The 22,409-nt window shown below is 42.7% G+C and overlaps 1 protein-coding gene across 3 annotated transcripts in view; it reads right to left on the reverse strand.

Annotated features, from left to right (window-relative positions):
* The window catches only part of INPP1 (inositol polyphosphate-1-phosphatase), a 38,075-nt gene that overhangs the window by 11,132 nt on the left and 4,534 nt on the right, over nt 1-22,409 (reverse strand). For all 3 annotated transcript variants that reach the window (XM_075530211.1, XM_075530212.1, XM_075530213.1), the window contains exons 2-3: nt 3,703-3,977; nt 374-434 (exon numbers count right to left, since the gene is read on the reverse strand). In XM_075530211.1, the coding sequence (XP_075386326.1) occupies nt 374-434; nt 3,703-3,906 (265 nt within the window). In that variant the 5' untranslated portion in view covers nt 3,907-3,977. The remainder of the gene's footprint in view (nt 1-373; nt 435-3,702; nt 3,978-22,409) is intronic.

Genomic DNA, 22,409 nt, shown 5'->3' on the forward strand with positions numbered 1-22,409 from the left:
CCACTTTCAGCCAAGGTTCATGGATTCCCCAGGGGCTACACAGTGGCTTAAACCCTGGACCTGAAACTGCACAATTGTAGTGATGTGTATTTTTCTGGGGGCAGCTTCACCTTTCCATAAGGCCAAAGACATACCTTCAAATGCTACAGATTTAGATCTGTCTTAATACTCTTACACGTGAATCTTCTAAATTATTCTAAGCTATCACATCTGTTACTTAAATGTCACAATATTCTGAGGTAGATTTGATGAAGCCCAACATTCAAATATGTTGTTTACATTGTAGACTCCCAAACATGCCTTATTTCAGGATATAAAATGGAGATTAGAATATCATCAAGTTATAAACACATATTAAGATTCTTATACTTACCTAAATCATTAGTAAACTCATTGGATTCTTCTCCAGAAATTTTTTCCCCTAAGCCTGGAAACTGAGCGATTCAGAGCATGAACAAAAATATATATATTGGTTTGAACACATTCTCATTTCAAAACTAAATAGCACAATTAGATATGCAATTCAGAAACATACAAATTCCCAATCAAAGAATACAAAAGCTACCCGATTGAACTACTGATTTGTACAATATGTGAATTATATGCCAATAGTTTTTAAGTTTAAAAGAAAAGCAGCCTAATTCATTACTTAGTCTTCCTCATTTCCTTAATCTTGCACTGTTGTGCATCAAGCCAATTTTGACCCATGGTGACCCCACAGGACAGAATGAAAGTGTTCCATGGGGTTCCAAAGCCATCAGTTGCTACAGAAACTGGCAAGTTTCCTCCTGCGAAGCAGCTGCTAGCAGCCCAATGTTCACGGAGTTCAGAGTATGATCTTCCTTTCCATTTGCATTGAATACACACCCCAACTCAATACCATCGAGTCGATTTCAACTCACAGCAACCCTGTAAGAACTTATATAAAGATGGCATCCTTCTAAAAGGAACTAGAGTGTTTGCAACTTAGGTAGTTTAACTAATAGTTTTAATTTTGGTTCCTCAACCAAAATTGAACAGCCTTAGTTGGTTGCTAACATGGATTGAGTTGTCTCCCCCTAAGAAATATGTGGCAGCTTGGCAGGGGCCATGAATCTCAGTGGGTTGGCAGTTATATAATGATGGGATTTGGCAGTTAAGTGATAAAAACCAATCAGTTGGAAGATGCTTAAGGCCCAAATGTAGTGTAAAAGGAGTTTGCCTGCGGTGTGGTCTGTAACATCCTTTTACCTTACAAGAGATAAAAAGGGAGAGAAATGACCAGAGACAGAGGGCCCTACTGCCACCAAGAAAGAAGAGCTGAGAATAAAGTGCACCTTTTGGACTGAGGTCCCCGTGTTGGGAACCTCCTAGATCCAAAGAATACTGATGCCAAGGGACATGCAGATCTCAGGGAATGCCAAGTCTACAGATGTCCAAAGAGACAAAAAACCTTCCTAAACTGTGGTGAACAGAAAGAACGCCTTTCCACGTGAGCTGACACCATCCATTTGAATGTCTATTATCCTAATTTCTAGAATTTGAATGTCTAGTGTCCTAAACGGAGAGACTAAATTTGCTAGCGCCATCTACTTAAGGCATGTGTTATAGCAACCCTAGATAATCAGGGCAATGTGTGATTTTTTTAATGAAAATTAGAAAGAGATCAAAGGACATTCCATTCTGTTATCACCTCCAGGTCTGTGTCAGTCACCTGTTAGAATGTCATTAGCCTTCAGGGTAGGAGACTATGACAGAGGAGGGGGAAAGAGAGTATTGACCGAGTAATGAATGGAGCAATAGAGTGAAGCATCAAGAATCACCTCATAATCAGGAATTTTTCATACACGTCCTGCTTCTATCTCTATTATTCATAGCAACCCTATAGCCACCCCCACCCCCCTCCGTAGGAGTTCCCTAGACTGTAATCTTTACACAAGCCGCCTGCCACAGCGTCCTCCCACGGAGCAGCTGCTGGGTTTGAACCACCAACCTTCAGTCCACAGCTGAGAGCTTAGTGCCCGAGTCACCAAGACTCCTTAATCTTCTCATTAGCAAAGAATGTTCCCCAAATATGTGAATTCTATGCTTGATGTTTTCTGGGAACAAAAGGAAATGCTTCAGATGTTTGAACTCGGTCATTCTCAGATGGCCTGCAGCTTGACTTGTGCCCGCAGCCACCTGTCTGGTCTGTCTTTCCTCTTCTGCAGGATAGGACAAACGGGCTGGACACCGGCCCATTCAAAGTTTGGAAGTTCAGTCTCCCCAGACTACTTAACACCTTCCTGGTCATGAAACAGTGCTCTTACAGAGCCAAAAAAAACGTGTTTTAAGTATTTTTCTGCTTTACATATGCCTCTTCTATGAACAATTGCTTGAACTTAGTTATACTTTGAGGCAAGTATTTAACTCATATTTTTTAACGTTGACACATTCCTTAGCCAATTGCTCAACCATCCCTTGCACCCAGTTATCTTGATCAGTCACAAACAAAAACCAATTTGCTTCCTTTCATTGCCTACAGCCTGGCTCTGCAGGGTGTGGGAGGTGGGTGGGTGGGTGGGGGGAATGTGGAGTTTATGGAGATAATCTCAAGAGAGCCATCTACTCACTCCTACCTCTGGTCACAAATCCGTTTAATAGTCCTAAAATGACACCTCTTTAATAATATTTGAGGAATTTCTTAGAACTTATTGCAACAGTTTGTAATGCTTTAGGGGTCATAAAGTGCTATCTACACCAAACCTCCAGTATGGGATTAGATGATAAAAGGCAACATAGCATTGCAAAGACGGAAACTAGAGTCCGTGTGCCTCTTTGAGAGGTGGCCCTGCCAATGACTTGCCATGTAACTTGGGGCATGTGAGTTAACCTCTCTGAACCTCACACTTTTCTCATCCATTCTATCCAGAGACCAATTCGTACCCAATTGACAGGAGTCAAACAAGATCTACAAAGCCCCTCGAAGAGGACTGGGCGCCGAGGAAACGCTTGTCTGCTAGTTTCCTCTCCCAGTCAGTTCAAGATGCCCAGAATATGCCAGCCACTATCTAGTCATCAACAGTGTTTTTCTACCAAAATAAAAGGAGGCTGGGAAATGTTTCTAGGACCCTACACACCTATAACCAAGGTAACCATTAGATAAATGACCGAGTCAAAGTGTGAAACCTAATATATCAAGCAAAGCAGAAAAGTCACAAAGCAGTAAGCTCGTTTCCTCTGAAACATAGCCTATGGGTCTCTCTCTCTCTCTCTCTCTCTCTCTCTCTCTCTCTCTCTCTCTCTCTCTCTCTCTCTCTCACACACACACACACACACACACACACACACACACACACACTCGGAGGGCAAAATAGTCTAACACTTTATCTATAGTTGTGGTTTTCTCTAGTGGCGGGGCTTTGTGGTTTTCTCCCTTTGGCTTACTTTAGCGAGAACATGTACTAGTTTGACAAATGCATGACTAAAAGACCTGTACTAAAATGCTTATCTGTGTTAGAATCACGAGTGCGTTTCCTTACTTGCTAGTCTGTAATTTTCTTCAGCAGTAGCTCTTTTATTAACAGCATGATCAAAACAAGGCAGGAAAGGCTGAAACATGTATTTCCCTCCAAGGTGTCAGTATTTGGAGGGGACAGGGAAGAAGCATGCTATCTATCCCCAGGGAAAGAAAAACCACCGGGGCAAATATGTGACCATTGCCTTGGCTGTGACCCATCTTACCTTGTTCTCCATATTCTGTTTTATAACTTCCTGTACCAGGACATCAGCCAAGGTCTTGAAATCGACGGCAAACTTCTTGTTCTTTTCTCCCTCTTTCTTTTCTTCTATCAGCAGCTGGAAGAGCGCTTCCTGCTGCCTGCAAGCTCGGGCGATGTGCGCCGCTTTCTCGGAGACTCGGAGCAGCTCCTGCAGCAGAGCTGACATCTCTGAAGCGGGCTGGGCTGTGGAGCGGCGGCTGCTGGCGCGGGGTCAGCACCCACCCTCTGCGCTGTCAGCTGGGGACGTCGAATGTAAAAGAGAAAGCAACTCAGAGAGGGATACGGGGTGCCCCGGCACTCCTCCCCAGCTCAACTGCCTGTCAACCTGCTTAGCCTGCCTGAAGTGTGTACACAGCCAAATGTGCAAGAGATACTGTAAAAAGAACTGAAAATGCGAAGCTTAAGAATTTTTCTTTCCATCTCAAAGGGGCAATGGACTCAAGAATGGAATTTGTAGCCAAAGAAAATCTTTGAAAGCGAATGTTGTAACTCCCTAACGGACACACAACACAAGGCGGAAAGAGACGTCTTAAAATGACCTGAAGTGACAACACGGGCTAACTTAGGGGCACCATTGGAGTAGCGCTCTTTCTTTTACCCTATGGGGTGGAGGGGAGGAGACAAGGCAGACGGTTCTATCCGTTCCGGGGCGACTTTCTAGAAACCCCGAGCCCCACACATCAGCATCTGTTTCCTGCAGGAGACTGAGCCGCTCTGCAGACCTCCGTGTGTACAGCCAAGGGTCTCCCAGCTCCGATGTCCCCCACTGACACAGCGCCCTGCCGCACTGGCTTCTACCAAGTCCCAAAGTGGAAGTATTAAAACGAAGCACAATATGCAACCTGTTGGAACTGGAAAAGTTCTGGTGCCTCAAAGTGCGATGCTACACACCATTTCCAGATATGTATCTAGTCTACCTTGCAATTGAAACAGAGAGAGAGGGAGAGGGAGAAGCAAACAATACTTGGGGGAACAGAAGGGCGGGGGTAATTGCTATCCCCTGCCCGACAGTTACTGTAAGGACTTACCCACCCTGCTTCACTGCCCAGCAAGCTGAAACTGACAGGTTATGACGTCGCGCCCTCAGGGTGACACAGGCTCAACCGCAGGGCTTTGAATTGGCCTTTCACAGAAGCCTGTGCCTTTATTCTTAGTTTCCTTCATTTAAAAATTTGCCCTTATGGATTCTAAAAGGAGGCTTGGTGGCACAGTGGGTTATGTGTTGGGCCGGTAACCACAGGATCAACAGTTCAAAACCACGAACCACTCTGAGGGAAGAAAGATGAGGCTTTCTACTGCAGGCAAGAGTGGAGTCTCAGAAACCCACGGGCGCAGTTCCATCCTGTCTTGCAAGGTGGCGCTGCGGCAGAACTGACGCTGCTGGAGTTTGACGGACTTGGGAGCGCGTACCCTTCTGAAATGCCAGTGCAGTTGGGTCAGTCATGTAAAAGCCTTCACCGAGTTCACGGAAACCAAAGCAGCCGGCTTAATCCTAGTTGTCGTTATTGCTGGGTACGAAGCAAGAGTGCCAAGCAGCTCGCTCTCTCATAAAGATTATGAGTCCACCAGCAGGAGTGTGTGTGTGCCCGACCTCAAGAGTATCGAGGAAAGCCAATAAAAGCAAGGAGCCACCTCTCACTATGAAGGAGCAGCATTGTTTTGAAAATCCGCCTGCATTCACGGAGAAGGTGTGGTAAACGGGTGCTCTGCCAGCAAGGCCGCAATCAAGTATGTTTGCAGCGAGGACGCCAACAAAGGTGCAGTGAGAGCTTTATCAGCATCTTAAAAAGCAACTGGAGTCTTGGTTTGGGTTACAGCCAAGTTCAAATATTTCCAAGCAAGGATTACTAATGTTACTTATAGTAGCAAAGACTTGAAAGTAATTTTCTTAAAAGTAACGTCAAACATTCGTAAAAAAACAGTGAGAGAGAATGCTAGTCATTAAAAAGCCTCCTGAAAAATTTTTAATATGGAAATACCAGAAATTAACACATTGCTATCTGATTCTGACTCATAGCACGCCCATAAACCAGAACTGCCCCCACAGGATTTCTAAGGCTGTAAATCTTGACTGAAGCTGACCGCCATATCTTTGTCCCCCAGAGCGGAAAGTAAATGCAAACCCCCGATCTCTGGGTTTACAGTCAAGCTCTCTAACCACTAAGCCCTCCCAACTTTCTGTTAGCTTCACTGTGCTGTAGTTTCGCCCAACAGGAGTAGGTATTACTGAGTATAGAACTGTGGATGAGTTATCTTTTCTTTAAACTTTGAAAATGCTGTATCATGATGTAATATGCAGAATAAATGATATTTTAAAAGTCAGGCCTCTAAGCTGGTTCATTCCAGTTCAAACCTTTCCACCCAGATGGAATGAACCCCTATGCAACTGAACAGGACCCCAGGTGATGCTTATGGCTCTCCAGCTGTATATATAAGAAATGAGAAGCTCTTGGGGGATGTGGTTACAATGTAGGTAGGCTCTGATTCAGTGTATCTGGGGTGAGGTAAAAATGGCTTGGCAGTGGGTCTAATTTCCTCTGGCTTCACAAATGGGGAGGAGATATGCATCAACAGCCTAAAGCTTACTTCTATGAGATAGAGTTCAGACAGACATGCCTCCACCCTCAAACCTGACCAATTCTGACACCAACCTGCCCACCCAAGGCACCCTCTACTTCTCTGCTGAGTTTGATAACATGTTGCAATGACCACATGGAATTTACAGACAATACTGTGATTCTAAGGGGTTCACTAGCAATTTAACTTAGGATATAGTTATTCAATCAGGACAGCTTCTTGACAGCTTCTTCTCAATACTGCCCACAGGCAGAATTTCTCTCTTGGGCCCTTAGTCTCTCTGCCCTTGGCCTTCTGCTTTGCTCAGGCAAGTATTACAAAGTTCCTTTGGCTCTGCCAATAAGTGGCCCTAGGCACCCCACTCCACCTGTAAGCCTCAGACCAAAGGTACTCGGCTGTAGCTCTGTAGGTCAGAAAATAGCTCCATCAAGTATCCACAAACATTCCACTCTGCCAGCAAGCCTCCTGCTCAAAAGCAGTCTCAGCCCATGAGTCTGGAAAACCACCATCTCCTGCTATTCTCCTGGTTCTACTACTTCTGCTTCTTTATCGTCACTTCTCGCCTACTCTCTGGTGTTACAACTCTCTGTCCCTCCCGTCAGTGAGTTCCCAACAGAGGAATTCTGGGTCCAAAGAACACGCCCCATTTCTGCTTAACTTTACCTTGGTGGTGCTAAGATCACCATTTCTCCTGGTGGGAAGGCTGATTTTTAGCTTACCCGGGTGGCAACACTGACCTATGTTAGGGGTCCATAAACCTTATTTGTATGGCCCCACCTCAATAAGGATGCAGTGCATCTTATTTACATTAGCAGCGAGCTAGCCAATCCCCTCGTTTGGCCATCAGCTCCTCATATTTGCATAGTTCTACCCAATCATTTGGTGAGAGTTCTTTAATTATTTAATCCACTCCATCACAAGTAGAAATGTCCTCAACTTTGGAAGCCCTGTGAAAAATACCTTGGGTGCTGATACCAGGGAGTACAACACTTTAAAACTACTTGTGGTAGTGATTGTGCAACACTTCTTGATATGACTGGACTATTGAATGATATGATGTCTGTATTGTGTCCTCTAAAATCATATAAAATTAAAAGTGGGTGCAATTTATCATGAAGGTACACCCTCCCCAAAGAAGAATTCACTTCAGAGGACAACACTGAAGCTATAGCTCAGGGAGAGGGACATGTCTGATCAGAGCACACAGGACCAAAGAAGGGGGAGGAAGAAAGAGTGGAGCACTTCCTGGCCCACCAAGCCTTGACGATGATATTCCTGCTCAGAGCAGCCAATGTACAGAGAGGACCATAGGGCTGGCCCCACAAGACATCACTCACTGACCCATCTCGCTATGAGGGACAACACTGGAGGCACAGTGGGGAATTGTGCCTGATCTGACCCACCACACCGAGGCAAAACACTAAGGGCGTGCAACAGAGCAGCAAGGGGAACAGAGCAACGAAGTCCCCAGGGAATACCAAAAATATGTTTTGGGCCAAGGTGAGGCACCCCATAAGACTCAACCAGAAAACACTCCTTAAGGTCAACAAACAGACCTTGAACTATTGACAGGCTTTTCTCTATTTTTTTTGTCATTGGGTTTTGTTGTTGTTGTTGTTGATTTGTTTCCTTTGGTTGCTTTGTTTTACTCTGTCTTGTTTTTGGGCATATTATTATTTCTGCATGTTTATCTAGCTAAGATAGGTGGGATAAACAATCTGGAGAAGAAAACAATGGGACTGATGGTTGTGGGAGGAGGACATGGCAGAGAGGGAGGCAGGGGAAATTAAGTGGGTGTTAACAAACCCAGGGACAAGGGAGCAACAAGTGATCCAAATTGGTGGTGAGGAAGGTATAGGAGGCCTGGTAGGGACTTGATCAAGGGCAATGTAACTGAGAGGAATTACTGAAACCCAAATGAAGCCTGAGCATGAGCGTGGAACAAGAGGAAATAAAAGAAAGAACTAGGAGACAAAGGGCATTTATAGAGGTCTAAGTACAGGCATGTGAATATGTAAACATATTTATATATAATGATAGGGAAATATATCTATGTACATATATTTATATGTTAAGTATCAAGCTAGCAGACAGACATTGGGCCTCTACTCAAGTACTCCCTCAATGCAAGAACACTTTGTTCTAATAAGATGGCATTCTGTGATGCTCACCTTCCCAATATGATCGCTGAAGACAAAGCAGGTACATAAGCAAATGTGGCGATGAAAGCTGATGGTGCCCAGCTATCAAAAGATATAGGGTCTGGGGTCTTAAAAGCTTGAAGAAAAACAAGCAACCATTTAGCTAAGAAGCAACAAAGTCCACATGGAAGAAGCACAACAGCCTGTGTGATCATGAGTTGATGGGATCAGGTATCAGGCATCAAAGACCCAGAACAAAAATTTCTATCATTGTGAATGAGGGGGAGTCGGGAACCCATCTGTGGGCAACTGGATATCCCCTTACAGAAGGGTCACAAGGAAGAGATGAGCCAGTCAGGGTGCAGTATAGTACTGATGAAACACAACTTTCCTCTAGTTTTTTAATGCTTCCTCTCCCCCACTACCTTGACCCCAATTCTACTTTACAAAGCTGGCTAGACCAGAGCATGCACATGGTTACAGATGAGGTTTGGAAACACAGGAATTCAGGATAGATAAACCCCTCAGGACCATTATTGAAAGTAGCCACACCAGGAAGGGAAGGGGAAGGTGTGGGGAGACAGAGGGAACCGATCACAATGATCTACCTATAACCTCTTCCCAGCACGATGGACAACAGAAAAATGAGTGAAATGTGACATTCGTCAGTGTAAGACATGAAAAAATAGTAATGATTTTTAAATTATCAAGGGTTCATGAGGGAGGGAAGGGAGGGGAGGGAGTGGAAAAAATGAGGAGCTGATACCAAGGGCTCAAGTAGAAAGAAAATGCTTTCAAATTGATGATGGCAACAAATGTACAAATGTGCCTGACACAATAAGATGGGTGGATGGATGGATGGATGGATGGTGGATGGATGGTGATAAGAGTTGTACAAGCCCCCAATAAAATCTTTTTTTTAAAAAAAAGGCAACTGTCCAAAATTAGACTGTGGTGATAACACAAAAATAATCAGGTGGTAGAATGGAGTTTAAACAAAATCATTGCCTTAAAAAAAACCCTACCTGTGTATATAAATGCTTTTTATTAAGAATCAATATGTTGGAAAATTCACAGTATATATTTACTGTATAGGGTTCTCCAGGGAGAACTTCAGTGTCCCCAAAAGGGCCATACTACTTTCCCAAGTGCATCGATGTCTTTCAACTAGAAAGCCCACAGAGCATCCCTGTCTGGGCCTTTATGAGGGTCCCAGTAAGCCACATGATTGAGCCCAGGTCAGCCTCTACCTTTGTTATCTCATTAGCATTAAACTCCAGATGTGGACAGGAAGCCTCACCAAGTACTTCATTCGTTAGAGTAAGTCTAATCTCTCAGGCACCAAGGACACTTTGGATAAAGTTGGATTCTTTTCCTCACAGAATTCTATTTGGGTATAAGAAATCCCACCTATTTGTCTCTCTCCAAGTGTGTTCTGAGATTTGCTGTATCAGAATGACCCAAGGCATCTATCATAAAGAGACAGATTCATGGGCACCACCTTGAGCTCAGCAAAAGCTCTGCGAGGGGCCCAGGAATCTGTATTTTAACCAGCTTATAAATTTTTAATAGCTACTGTATTCAACAATGCTTATTTTTTTCCTTATCGCTTGTGATTTCGGGGATGCTACTACCTGGTGGCAGGTTTCTTGGTGGCCCCGGCGATGCAGTGATTCTGTTCTTATCCCTATGCAGGGAGGGGCCAAAGCTAAAAATGTACATTGGTGTAGATATCTATTATCTGCCAGACATCTTTATAGGTGCCTTACATCTTCAGAGCACTAGGACATGATTTTCATTTTACAGAAGAAACAGGGCACAAGGACCAGAAGTAGTTTGCCCACCATCACAGGGCTAGGAGTGAGTGGGCAGGATGAGGGTCAAGCCAGGGCTTTGAACTGACTCATTCCAGTTTAAGCCCTTGCTGAGAATTTGCTTTTCCACCCCAGATGTAACCGAATGAGAATCTACATTTCCCCATGAATCACCCTCAGGTGATTCTTAAGGATCCCCGTGTTATAATTACGGAGTTGAAACAAATGTATATGAATTATGGAATGGAAAGCTGATGATCTGCTCTGTACACCTTCAATGAGTTCACAATAAAAAGTTGGTTTGCACTAAAGGATTTTGTTGAAATGTAGATTCTGATTCAGTAAATCTTGGTGGAAAGGAATTTTTCACTAGCCAGTTGAGGAGGAATGAGATAACTAGCAGGAATAAGCTGGTTTGAAGCCCGCTGTAAATAGTAAATAAACACACAGCTAGCCAACAGCTGTCATTACTATATAATCACCATTTAATTGGCACGTTACCTTCCATTCTCAGAAAAACTCACCTCTAACCCCCTCTACCCCAGCCCTGCCCCACCACCCTCACATTCTTCAACCTTGAATTAAAATACCCTGCAGGGTGGGGGTGGGAACAATTCTTCAATCCTGTTCCAGTGATGTCTTTGTGGACCAGTTATCTGTGCACAGGCTCAGCTTTTGTCCAAGAGAAACTGTCATTGCTTTCTTGAAAGAATAGCTGTTCCTTGTTGTTGCCCCAATGTGCAGAGCACTGCTCCAGGGGGGTTCCCAGCGGCTGTGAGGTGTGAGGAGCACTTGGGTTTTCCATTGGAAATTTAAATACACTCTGTTTTGTAACATTAGTTTCAATCTCCTCAGTGTAACAGGCCCTGAGTTGCCTGTTTGCATTCATCCTTCTTCCCTGCAGCTTCCAGCCTTCTGAGCTCATCTATTTGGGGATAAATGCTGCCCTTTGGGTCCTGGAGGTTGATGGTTCTGAGGCATTCCTTCCTCCCAGTGTTATTGTTCACTGCATAGACCTGTCTGCCCTCCTCCCAGTGTTACTGTTCACTGCATACACCTGTCTGCCCTCCTCCCAGTGTTATTGTTCACTGCATAGACCTGTCTGCCTTCCTCCCAGTGTTACTGTTCACTGCACAGACCTGTCTGCCTTCCTCCCAGTGTGATTGTTCACTGCATACACCTGTCTGCCCTCCTCCCAGTGTCATTGTTCACTGCATAGACCTGTCTGCCCTCCTCCCAGTGTGATTGTTCACTGCATACGCCTGTCTGCCCTCCTCCCAGTGTCATTGTTCACTGCACAGGCCTGTCTGTTGCTTGGCTGCAAGGTGATCCTGGGAGTAAAGCCGTGACCTTTTGGAAGGAGACCACAAGGCCTGTCTTCAGAAGCAACTGATTGATCTCCATAGAACCGACAAGATCTATTTTTAATCTTCTGTTTTCAGGTCAAACAGTAAAAAAACAGGATAAAGTTCTTTACCTCCATTTATGTAATCGATCATTTTAATTCTGTGAGGTCATCTTCCAGCTAAGAACTGCTCCCTTTAAGTCAAGCCACATGGTTAGAGGGAATGTGGAAATAGCCTCTCTAACGCATACATATCCATAAATTAGCCTGGGGATGTGTCAACAGGCCAGAGAGAATTAAAAGTCTCTTTAGCTTTTGTGGGATTTCATGCCCACTTGGAGAATTATTGAAAAGTATTTTTCAATAGAAAGTGAATCGGGGGGGGGGGGGAAAGACATGTAAGACTTTTCCTGGAAACTCAAACCTCTCAAAGACAAAACTCAGTTTTCTGACCATTCTGTCCTCTCAGGAGAAAAGGGGTTGAAAATCATTTTCAGAATAATTTCTACACAGTTCAAATATTATAAGCTTTTTGGACACCATTTTGAACACAGGTTGACTGGGGTTCAAACTCTTGCTGTGTCACTAAATAGTGTAATTTATGGACTTGATCTGGCCGGGGCTGGGATCAGGTAATTTACTTACTTACCCTTTCTGAGTTTCTCTATCTGTAATGCAGCAATAATATTTAGGCTACAGGAACATTAGGAAATAAAACAAGAAGTTTCTGGAAAAGGTTCCCAGCAGAGCCTTGCATAAATCATTGATGATAAATGATAGTTATTACTATTAGCTACAATGATCAGTTTGCCATACTGTGGTGGCTCATACATGCTGGATGCGATGCTGTCAATGTCTCGAATCTCAGTAGGGTCACCCATGGTGGCCAGGTTTCAGGGGAGCTTCCAGACTGAGAGAGACGAGGAACAAGGGATGCTCTGCTCTGCTGCCACCAAGTTGGTTCTCACTCACAGAGACCCTGTGCAGAATGGAAGGAGACAGTGCCCAGTACCATGCCGTGTGAGCCTGGGCTGACGAGATAAACAAATCCAGGCATACTCATATGTACGCAAGCAAGAGCTTTACATCAAAGAGCAATTTTATATTGAAAAAACAGCCCAGTCCAGATCAAATTGGCTATTAGCCCATATGTCTGATAATAGTTCATAAGTTGTTCTTCAGAGCCACGCAGCACATGCAATGATGCTGAATGCAGGAAGATCCCAGGCTGGTAGGTAAAAAAGTCTTGTGGATCCAATGGCAGTGGAAGTAACTCAGCACCTTCAGCAATCTGTGTGGCTCCTGAACTCAGCTCCATATGGCTTGTCAACAGGAGGGTGAAAGTGGAGAGAGAGAGAGAGAGAGAGAGAGAGAGAGAGAGAGAGAGAAGAAGATAGGAAGTTCCCAGGATCCTCATGAGAAAGCCACACCCACCAGGAAGCATCGTCAGATCATCAGGCTGGCTAGTGGCTAGGCTCCACACTAGACCGTCACTACCACACATGCCATCCTTGTAATGGTTGCTATAGTTGAGGCCATTGTCACTGGCACTGTGACAATCCATCTTAATCAGGGACGTCTTTTCCTCTGACCTACTTTTCCTCTCATGGTGTGCTTTTCCAGGGACTGGCCCCTCCTGAGAATTGGTCCAAAGTGCATGAGACTCACCATCCTTGCTTCTAAGGAGCATTCTGGCTATACTTCTTCCAGGGCACATGTGTTTGCTCTTCTGGCAGTCCATGGTTTATTTAAAACCAACACAATTCAGGTCATCAATTCTGCTGTGGTTTTACTTATTCATTGTCCAGAATTCACATGTAAATGAGGCGATCGAAAAGCCGTAGCTTGGATCAGACACTCAACTTAGTCCTCCAGGTGACAGCTTTGCTTTTCAACACTCGAAGAGTTCATTTGCAACAGACTTGCCTACTGCCACGTACATCATTTCTGGCATTCTCTGCTTTCAGCCAAGATCAATCCAACTCACATCAGTAATGATATCCCTAGGTTCACGTTCTCTTCTGAACCTCTGGTAGCACCCCTGTCGATGTACTGCTGCAAGATGAGTCCCTGGAGAAGGACATCGTGCACGGTGAAGTAACGAAGTGGCAAGAAAGGGGAGACCTTCAACGCGATGAACTGACACAGTGGCTCCCTGGACAGACGCAGACAAAGAACCATCGTGAGGATGGCCTAGGAGCAGGCATCTCAATGAGACGGACTGACCCAGTCACTGCCATGAGCGTCTCAAACATAAACGATTGTGAGGACATGCAGGGACAAGTGACACTTTGCTCTGTTGTACATCGAATTCAAGACTGTGAGCCATCTTGATCACACCTGACATTACTGTTAAATGCAACTTCACAGAGCCCATGTGCCGACTAGAGAAAGCAAGAGACTGGCAACTTTGCATGGGTCACTGAAACCTTTGCTGAAAATTTACTACTCCACTAATTGCAGGAGCCCCGGGAACTAGGTCGAAACATCCAAATGACCCGAAAGAAAGTGCCTTCATGCAGGCAGATCTGGTGGCTTCCGTTTCTGGGCAGCTGGGTGGAAACTTTGGCTCGTAGGGCAGCAGAGCGACGCTGGCAGGCCCTCTCTGGGTGGCTTGGGAGAGCCATTCTTCTGTCCAGGAGGATCTATTGTCAGGATATTTTGTGGGAATTCTTGCACCAAGAGAATCCAATCATGTATGCAAGTTCTGGCTGTGCCAAAAGCTGCCCGTGCCCCTCTGTCACCCTCAGTGGCTGAAATGTGAGGCCCTGATATGGTCTAATGAGCAGGCGACCGAGTGAAAGCCTTTCTGTTGACATGCCCTCCTTCCTGGAGATAAGGTGTTATTGTTACAGGGCCAATATTTCTGTCCTCTCTGTATTAAGCCCACCTGCCCCGAGTTCGGTCTCTCACTCACAGTCTGAGAGACGGAAATGTGAAGGTGTCGCACAGTGGCTCGGCCAGCAGTTACTACTGTTCAGGGAAAGGCCAGACTGCCCTGAAGGGCCTGGAGTTTTACAGCTGTTTGTGCTGACTTCTCAAGGGCAAGCAGAAATTGCTAGTCCCTTAGCCTTCCATTCCTTCTACCTGGAGAGACGAGCCGACAACGTGGAGATGGTTAGCTTCACGTGGTGTGCTCAGTGGATATGCACAACACTTGATGTACCAAATGAAATAGCACCAGGGAAAGAAATCGGTATGGAGCGGGGCTTTCATTCAAGGATCAACTGTAAATAATACTTAGATTTTCAAGGGCATGGGAGTTCAGCCACCCAAACCCTGTGTTGTTCAAAGTTATTTTATTGTGCACGTTTTTTTTAAAGAGTTCAGCTTTTTTATCCAACATGTTACAGTTTAGTCAAAAAGCCGGAAACCCATATCCTCAGCATTTTTAATGAAAGTTCCCACAGCAAACTAGGTTCCCTACTGATAATTTCTATACAAATGGTTCAGTGACATTGGTTACATTTTTTATTGTGTCAACATTCTCTTTAAATATATTCCACTTGTTCTATTTCAGTGCTCCAGGTTCCTCTCCCCACCTTACCTTCTCAACTTGCATGTTGACCTTTTCATCTCATATAAATATTTTTAGTAGACTACTTACTTAATGGTAATATCCTCCCATCTGAGTGTCACTCTATTATATCTCTCGAGATAGTCTCAGTTCAAGGGTTAGAGAGTATTATCTTAGGGAAAGTCTCTAAAAGAGCCTCTAGTCTCAACTGGTCCAATAAGTCTGGCCTGTTTAAGAATTGTAAGCTTTGTACTGTACTCTATCCCTATTTTATCTGGGATCATCTCTTGGGCCCTTGGTCAGCAGTCAGTGGCAGTAGCTGGGCACTGTCTGTGCACAATACGTATATACTTGTTGCTGCTAGGTGGTGTCAAGTTGGTCCCAACTCTCAGCAATCCCACGTGCAGTAGAACACAGCTTGAGCCTGACAATCCTTGTTGAGTGTGAGCCCATTCTTACAACCACCTTGTCAACCTATCTCTTAGAGCATTTTTTTTCCTCCTTCTTTGACCCTCTACTTTACCAACCATGATGTCCTTCTTCAGGACTGTTCCTTCCTGAGAACATGTCCAAGCACATGAGACAGAGTCTCGCTATCCTCACTTCTAAAGAGCATTCTGGCTGTATTTCTTCCAACACAGATTTATTCGTTCTTCTGGTGGTCCATGACATTTTCAATATTCTTCTCCAACACCATAATTCAAAGGCATTCTTCTTTGACCGTCCTTATTCATTATCCAACTTTCACATGCCTATGAGGTGAGTGAAAATACCTTGGTTTGGGCTGGGCGCACCTGAGGCCTTAAGCTCTTCACATGTTCTCATGGTTGTACCATCTTTGTATCACTGGTTGTTAACAAGTATTCCTCCAATCCTGATGCCCAGTTATTCTTTATCTAGTCTAGCTGCTTCGATGATTTTCTTAGACAGAATGGGTAAATGTGGTGAAAGGATACAATGCTGATGCACGCACACCTTGATTTTAAACCATGTGGCATCTCATTGCAATGATCAAACAACTGTCTCTATTTACAGGTTCTTCATGAGCATAATGAAGTGTTTTGGAATTTCCATTCTCTGCAAATTTATTGCATAATTTGTTATGTTCCAAACAATTGGATGTCTTTTTCTATTTAAAACATAGGAAAACATCTTTTCTGATATTCTCTATATTTATTCAAAATCCATTGACATCAGCAATGATATTCTTCCACAGCATCTTCTAAATCCAGCTGAAAATTTCTGACAGTTCCCTGTCATATGTATTACAGCCATTTTTGAATTATCTTCAACAGAATTTCTTTGGAATTTGTCTTTTTCTTGGAATGGGCACAAATGTGAATCCCTTCTAATCAGCTTGTGTGCCTTCTAAATTCATTGGCAGTGTTTCCAGTGTTGTATCCATTTGTTGATACATCTCTATTGATTTTGTGTTATTTCCTGGAATCCTGTTTTTCCCCAGTGCCCTCGGTGTAGCTTGGACTTCTTCTTTCAATCTCATCAGTTCTTGATCATACGCTAACTCCTGAAATAACCTAATGTCAACCAATTCTTTTTGATAAAGAGACTCTTTATTCCTTCTGTCTTGCTTTTTGATGTTTCCTGTATCATTCAGCATTTGCCTATTGGATCATTCAATACTCAAGGCTTGAATTTTTTTTTTTTTTTAGTTCTTTCAATTTGAAAATTCTTTCTTTTTTTCCTTTGAGAGTTCTAAGGTCTTTCCACATTTCTTTAGAATACTTTATCTTCTTGGATGCCATTTGAAATGTTATGTTCAGCTCTTTTACTTCATCATTTCTTCCATTTGCTTTAGCATCTCTACATTCAGGAACATGTTTCAGAGTCTCTTCTGATATCAGTTTTGGTGTTTTGCTTATTTTGTCTTTTTTAATGATCTTTTGTTCTCTCCATGTACGTTGTTCTTGAGATCAACCCACAACCCACCTGGTTTTCAGTCATTAGTATTCAAAGTACCAAATCTATTTCTGAGATGATCTCTACATTCAGGTGGGATACATCCAAGGTCATACTTTGGTTCTTGTAGACTTGTATGAGTTTTCTTTAGCTTTAATGTGAACTTCCATACGAGCAACTGATGGTCTTCTCTACCATTGACCCTGGTCTGCTTCTTCATTGTCTCTGTTCACAGAGGTAGTCAATTTGATTCTTTGTGCATCATCTAGTGAGGTACTCAACTATAGGAACTGCTTTTGCAGTTGAAAAAAAGTCTTTGCAATGTCTATGTTGATGGTCTTGTAAAATTCTATCGTATGATCTTTGCATTCTTTCTACCACCAAAACTCTATTTTCCAATTATTGATTCTTCTTGTTTTCAACTTTTGCATTCCAACCACCAGTATCTATCAATTTGTTTCGATTACATTTGATCTACATCAGACTCCACAAGTTGTTGAAAAACTCAAATTTCTTTACCTTTAGCATAAGTAATTGCTTTATAAATTTGAATAGTTGTAGTGTTTTTGTTTTTTGTAAGCACATATAGCACTGTCCTTCAGGACACAACCTAAAATGTTCATTTTTACAATAAATGTAATGCTGGTCCTCTTCAATTTGTCTTTCCTTGTATAATAAGTCAGATGAATACCTGATTCAAAATGGCCAGTACCAATCCATTACAGCCTTGGGGGTGCAAGAATGACTTCCAGTATGCCCAGTAGGTTCACTATGAGTCAGAACAGACTCCATGGACAGCTGTCTTCAAATGCTCCATTTCATTTCACTGTGCCTATAGTCTTTTATTATTATTAAATGATCATTCTATTGGGGGCTTTTACCACTTATAACAATCCAGACATCAATTGTATCAAGCACATCTGTACACACATTGCCATTATTCTTTTCTAAACATTTACTTTCTATTGAGCCCTTGGTATCAGCTCCTCTTTTTCACCACCACCCCACCCTCATGACCCCTTGATAAATGATAAATTATTATTATTTTCATATCTTACACCGACCGTTATCTCCCTTCCCCCATGGTTTCTGTTGTTCGTCCCCTTGGGGTGGGGTGGGGGTGGTTGGTTATGTGTCGATCATTGCGATCGGTTCCCCCTGCCTCCCCATGTGCCTCTATTCTTATACATGTACATATGTGACTATATACTTGTTTTGTGTAGTCATTGTTGATGTCATACTGTGGGGATTCTTATAAACTGTTAGTATGAGTGAAAATTGGCACAACCACTTATGAAAACTCTTCGTCACCACAGCTGAATATAGGCCCTTCACAATCTAGCACCTTCACTTGTAGACCTGAGTGAACTAACAGAAATCCATGGACATATTCATAAAGGATATGTATGAGCATCACTGTTTGTTATAACCTAGCATTTAAGCACACCCAGATAACCATCAATAATAAGGTAGAATAAATTGTAGCATATTCATACAACAAATTGCTCTATGGAAGTGACAATGAATTAACTTCCACAGGAACTCATGCATGTCACAAATCATATTGTTTAAGTGAAAGGAGATGTAAACAAAAGGTATATACCATGGAATTTTAATTTATACGAAGTTTGAAAGCAGGAAAAACTAGCTTGAATGGTTACAAGTCAATAGTTACCATTGGGGAAGAAGGAAATGGGACTCATGAGGGACAATAAGGGCTAACGTCAGCCAAAAGACGGGCCCGTTTGAGCTACCAGAGTAACCTGGAAAGGGGGCCGTGAGCTACTGAAAACCCGAAGGTGCACAGTCCGACTCTGATAAATACTGGCGTCATAATCGACTCTACAGCAATGGATTAGCCTAGGCGTCGAAAATGTTCTGGATCTAGTGATGGCTGCGTAAGATAAGCTGACTCTGAAAACACACCAAGCTTTACAATTAGGATTTGTACACTTTATGTATTTAATTCAATGACATCGGTGTGTGTGTGTGTGTGTGTGTGTGTGTGTGTGTGTGAGAGAGAGAGAGAGAGAGAGAGAGAGAGAGAGAGAGAGAGAGAGAGAATGAATGAGACTTAAAGGTGGCTATGACAAACCAGCTTTCAGCAACAAGACCATAGAAAAACCAACTCTCCCCCACGCTGTAAGATGGTCGGGTTGTCTATGCTCTGACTACCTCAAGATTTAAGTGTGTGTGGTTCCCCTTTGCTCATGAATGTTGGCTGGTGAATTGCTTCTTAGGTCTGTAAATACAGACTCATCCTGGTCATACTGTTTATTGTACTTAGATCTTAGCAGCATCACTCAGGTGCCTTTAGGCACATGGATCTATTTACTTATATAAAAGTCTATATGTATTCTGCATTCATTTACAAAAGGAAATCAAAGCTGTAGTTAGAGGACTGGCAGCTGAGCCATATTTTTATGCCCAGAATCAGAATCTGCTATTATATCCAGAGGTGACCTATCCTTCACAACATTACTTTAGCTGATTAAATTCCCCAAAATAGTAAGTTTAATTTAGTTTGGTCAGGAAGGACATTAAATATGGAGACATGAAAATCCATGTAACTGCGACATTTCTCTCCCACTCGTGCCGTGTCTCAGCAGGTCAATTGTATGGCCCCAGCTTGACAGCGGCACGAAGCACTGCTTTGGCCCACACTTTCGCTTATCAGTGGTGTTCAAAGAAATAGGTTACAAAAATAACCCTGTTCGCAAAACCTGTTCTAGTAGCTAGCAAATGGATGCTGTGCTAAGGCAGTGCTTTTCAAATCAAGAATTAATTTTCACACTTTGTGTTAGAAATTCAGATTCAGAGTTGAAGACATGGAATGTCCCCCAGGAGGGGGTATCTGGGAATGTAAACAAACAGCTCTGTGCAATCATCAGCTCTGCCCCTCACTGGGTACTTAGGAGCAGGATAGGAGACCCAATCCTACCTTTATCTGAAAGTGACTGTCTTGTATGGCAAGAGTCAACTTTATTGTCTTTTTAAAAAATAACCAAAAATTAAATTCTGGGGGAAATGTTAATTTATGTAATAAGTATCTACGAGATCATGGGTAAATTACAGATTTCAAAGAATTCCCTGGACTCCGTGGTAAATTATTTTTTAAATATTCCATTTAGAGAAAGTGATCCTTCAGCTCTTCAATGGTAAGGATAACTTTTATGAAATGCAAACTTTCCACCTAGATACTCTTATAGCGGCTGCTTCCCAATTTTAGCCGTAAGCTTTTGGATGCCAATAGCTGCGGTTAGAATCACCATGTCACAAATAAAGCCTGAAATCAAAGGCAATGTAAAAGTATACAAACAGATTCAGTGTAACCCTCTTAACCACTGGTAAGAATATATATTGTAAAATTCACAATTTAAGGCAGAAAATTAGATGTGTATGTACCCTGCAGAAAGAATCTTGTCCAGGAGAATATTATGGATTGTTTTTGTCAATCCTTTCCTATGATGTGAACACTGCAGTCATTAAAGGAAGATTGCCAGGAACATTTACCTTCCCTTGTGAACTCCTGTAACCTGCAGGCACCAGCCTCATTTGGCATTGCCTCTGTACAGACGGGCTGAGTTGGTGTGTGGAAGAAAGCCCTTATTTAGGACACGGAAAGCTGGTTTTCAGGCCCAACGTGACGTGGATGCTTGTGATTCAGCTGGCAGGGACTTGTTTTCCTTATTTTGCTACAAGAGAAAAGGCCGAGTCGTTGGCTACAATGATTTCTATGGTCTAGTCCAGGTCAGAAACCTCCCTGAGTTTGTGTTTGGTTTTGTTCTTTTTGCTTTGGGGGTCTGCATGAAAATTATACTGAAAAAAGTACACTAGGTTATTTGTCTTGCAGTTGATTTCACACACTAGTTTTTAATACATAGGAGATTTTAATCACTTAGATCTGGATGTGAGTGGAGAGACTAATGGGCATTCTGAGAGCACAAAACTTCCTGCCCAAGCCACCCGGTGGGGCCCAATGGTTCTCTCCTCTAACAGTTTGTAAGTTGAGTTCAAACAAGACGTACATTTTCCCCCATCTCCCCATGATCAGCAGTAAATTACCTGACTGATTTTCATTCCATTAGAGAGTAAACAATTTTCAAGAATTTTCTGGCACCAAAATTAATCTGTAAAATGTATTCATCTTACAAATGTTAGGATTATAAGTGTCACAGACAAGATGTAGATTGAAAACTAGGTTTTAAAGGAGTTCTTTCCAGCGCTCTCTGCAAGATGATCAGTGTTTCTTTCTACAATAGCAAATAAATTATGGTGGTTAGTGGCCACTCGATTACTTCAAACTCACAGCCACATCAGGTGTGCAGAGTGGGACTGTGTTCACGGCTGTTGTCTTTTGGAAGCAGTCACTCAGGCTGTCCTCTAAGGTCACTCTGGGGGGGCTCAAGTGATCAGCATACCTGCTAGTGGAGGGCTTCACCATTCGCACTTACCTAGGGATTCCTGACAAACATACCGCATGACCTAAAATATATTCCCTGAGGGTTACAGTAACAAAGCAGCGACGATGAAGTGCATCAATCTGCCAGGTAGGGTCCCACAGCAAATTGTAGCATTCTAGTCACTCTACTTTTTAGAATCAAATGTTGATTTTTTAAAAACGGATATTTACTGATTGAAAATCTGGAATATCAATTGTATAAAGCACATCCATACATTCCCTGCCCCAATCATTCTCAAAGCATTCGCTCTCCACTTATGTATGGATTGTGATAAGAGTTGTATGAGTCCCTAATAAAATGTAAAAAAAGAAAAGAAAATGATTAGGGCAAGGAATGTACAGATGTGCTTTATACAATTGATGTATGTATATGTATGGATTGTGATAAGAGTTGTATGAGCCCCTAATAAAACGTTTAAAAAAAAAAGAAAATCTGGAATATAACAATACTAAGTATGGGTGTAACATTTACTTTGAAAGGCACATGAACTGATAAAAGGAACATTTGTAGTAGGTTTTACTGGCAAATTTCAAAGCACTAAAAAGATAGGAATGGCTCACTGAAGCCACACAGATGTAAATAAATCCAGTGCCCTTGTATTTCTGCACCTGCAGACCAGTGTCTCCACTGATTAATACAGATTTATGTCATCTTATTACTTAATTTCCCTCATCCTTTGCTAACCACAAGGCTTATCATCAGCCATGTTTTTAAAATCAGCCTCTCTTTATTCCTAGATCAAATTGCAACTCTATATGATTCTTCCAAATCCCCGAGAACTAACTTGAGAGGTTTTCTAAGATTTGGAAGCTCAAATTCTCATTTTTAAAGCTGGTGATAATGAAAGTTATGGCATAGCTTGAACTAAGTTAGGTCTTCACTAGAAAATCAAAAA

The sequence above is a fragment of the Tenrec ecaudatus genome, chromosome 13 (assembly GCF_050624435.1).
Source record: "Tenrec ecaudatus isolate mTenEca1 chromosome 13, mTenEca1.hap1, whole genome shotgun sequence".
NCBI lineage: Eukaryota > Metazoa > Chordata > Mammalia > Afrosoricida > Tenrecidae > Tenrec > Tenrec ecaudatus.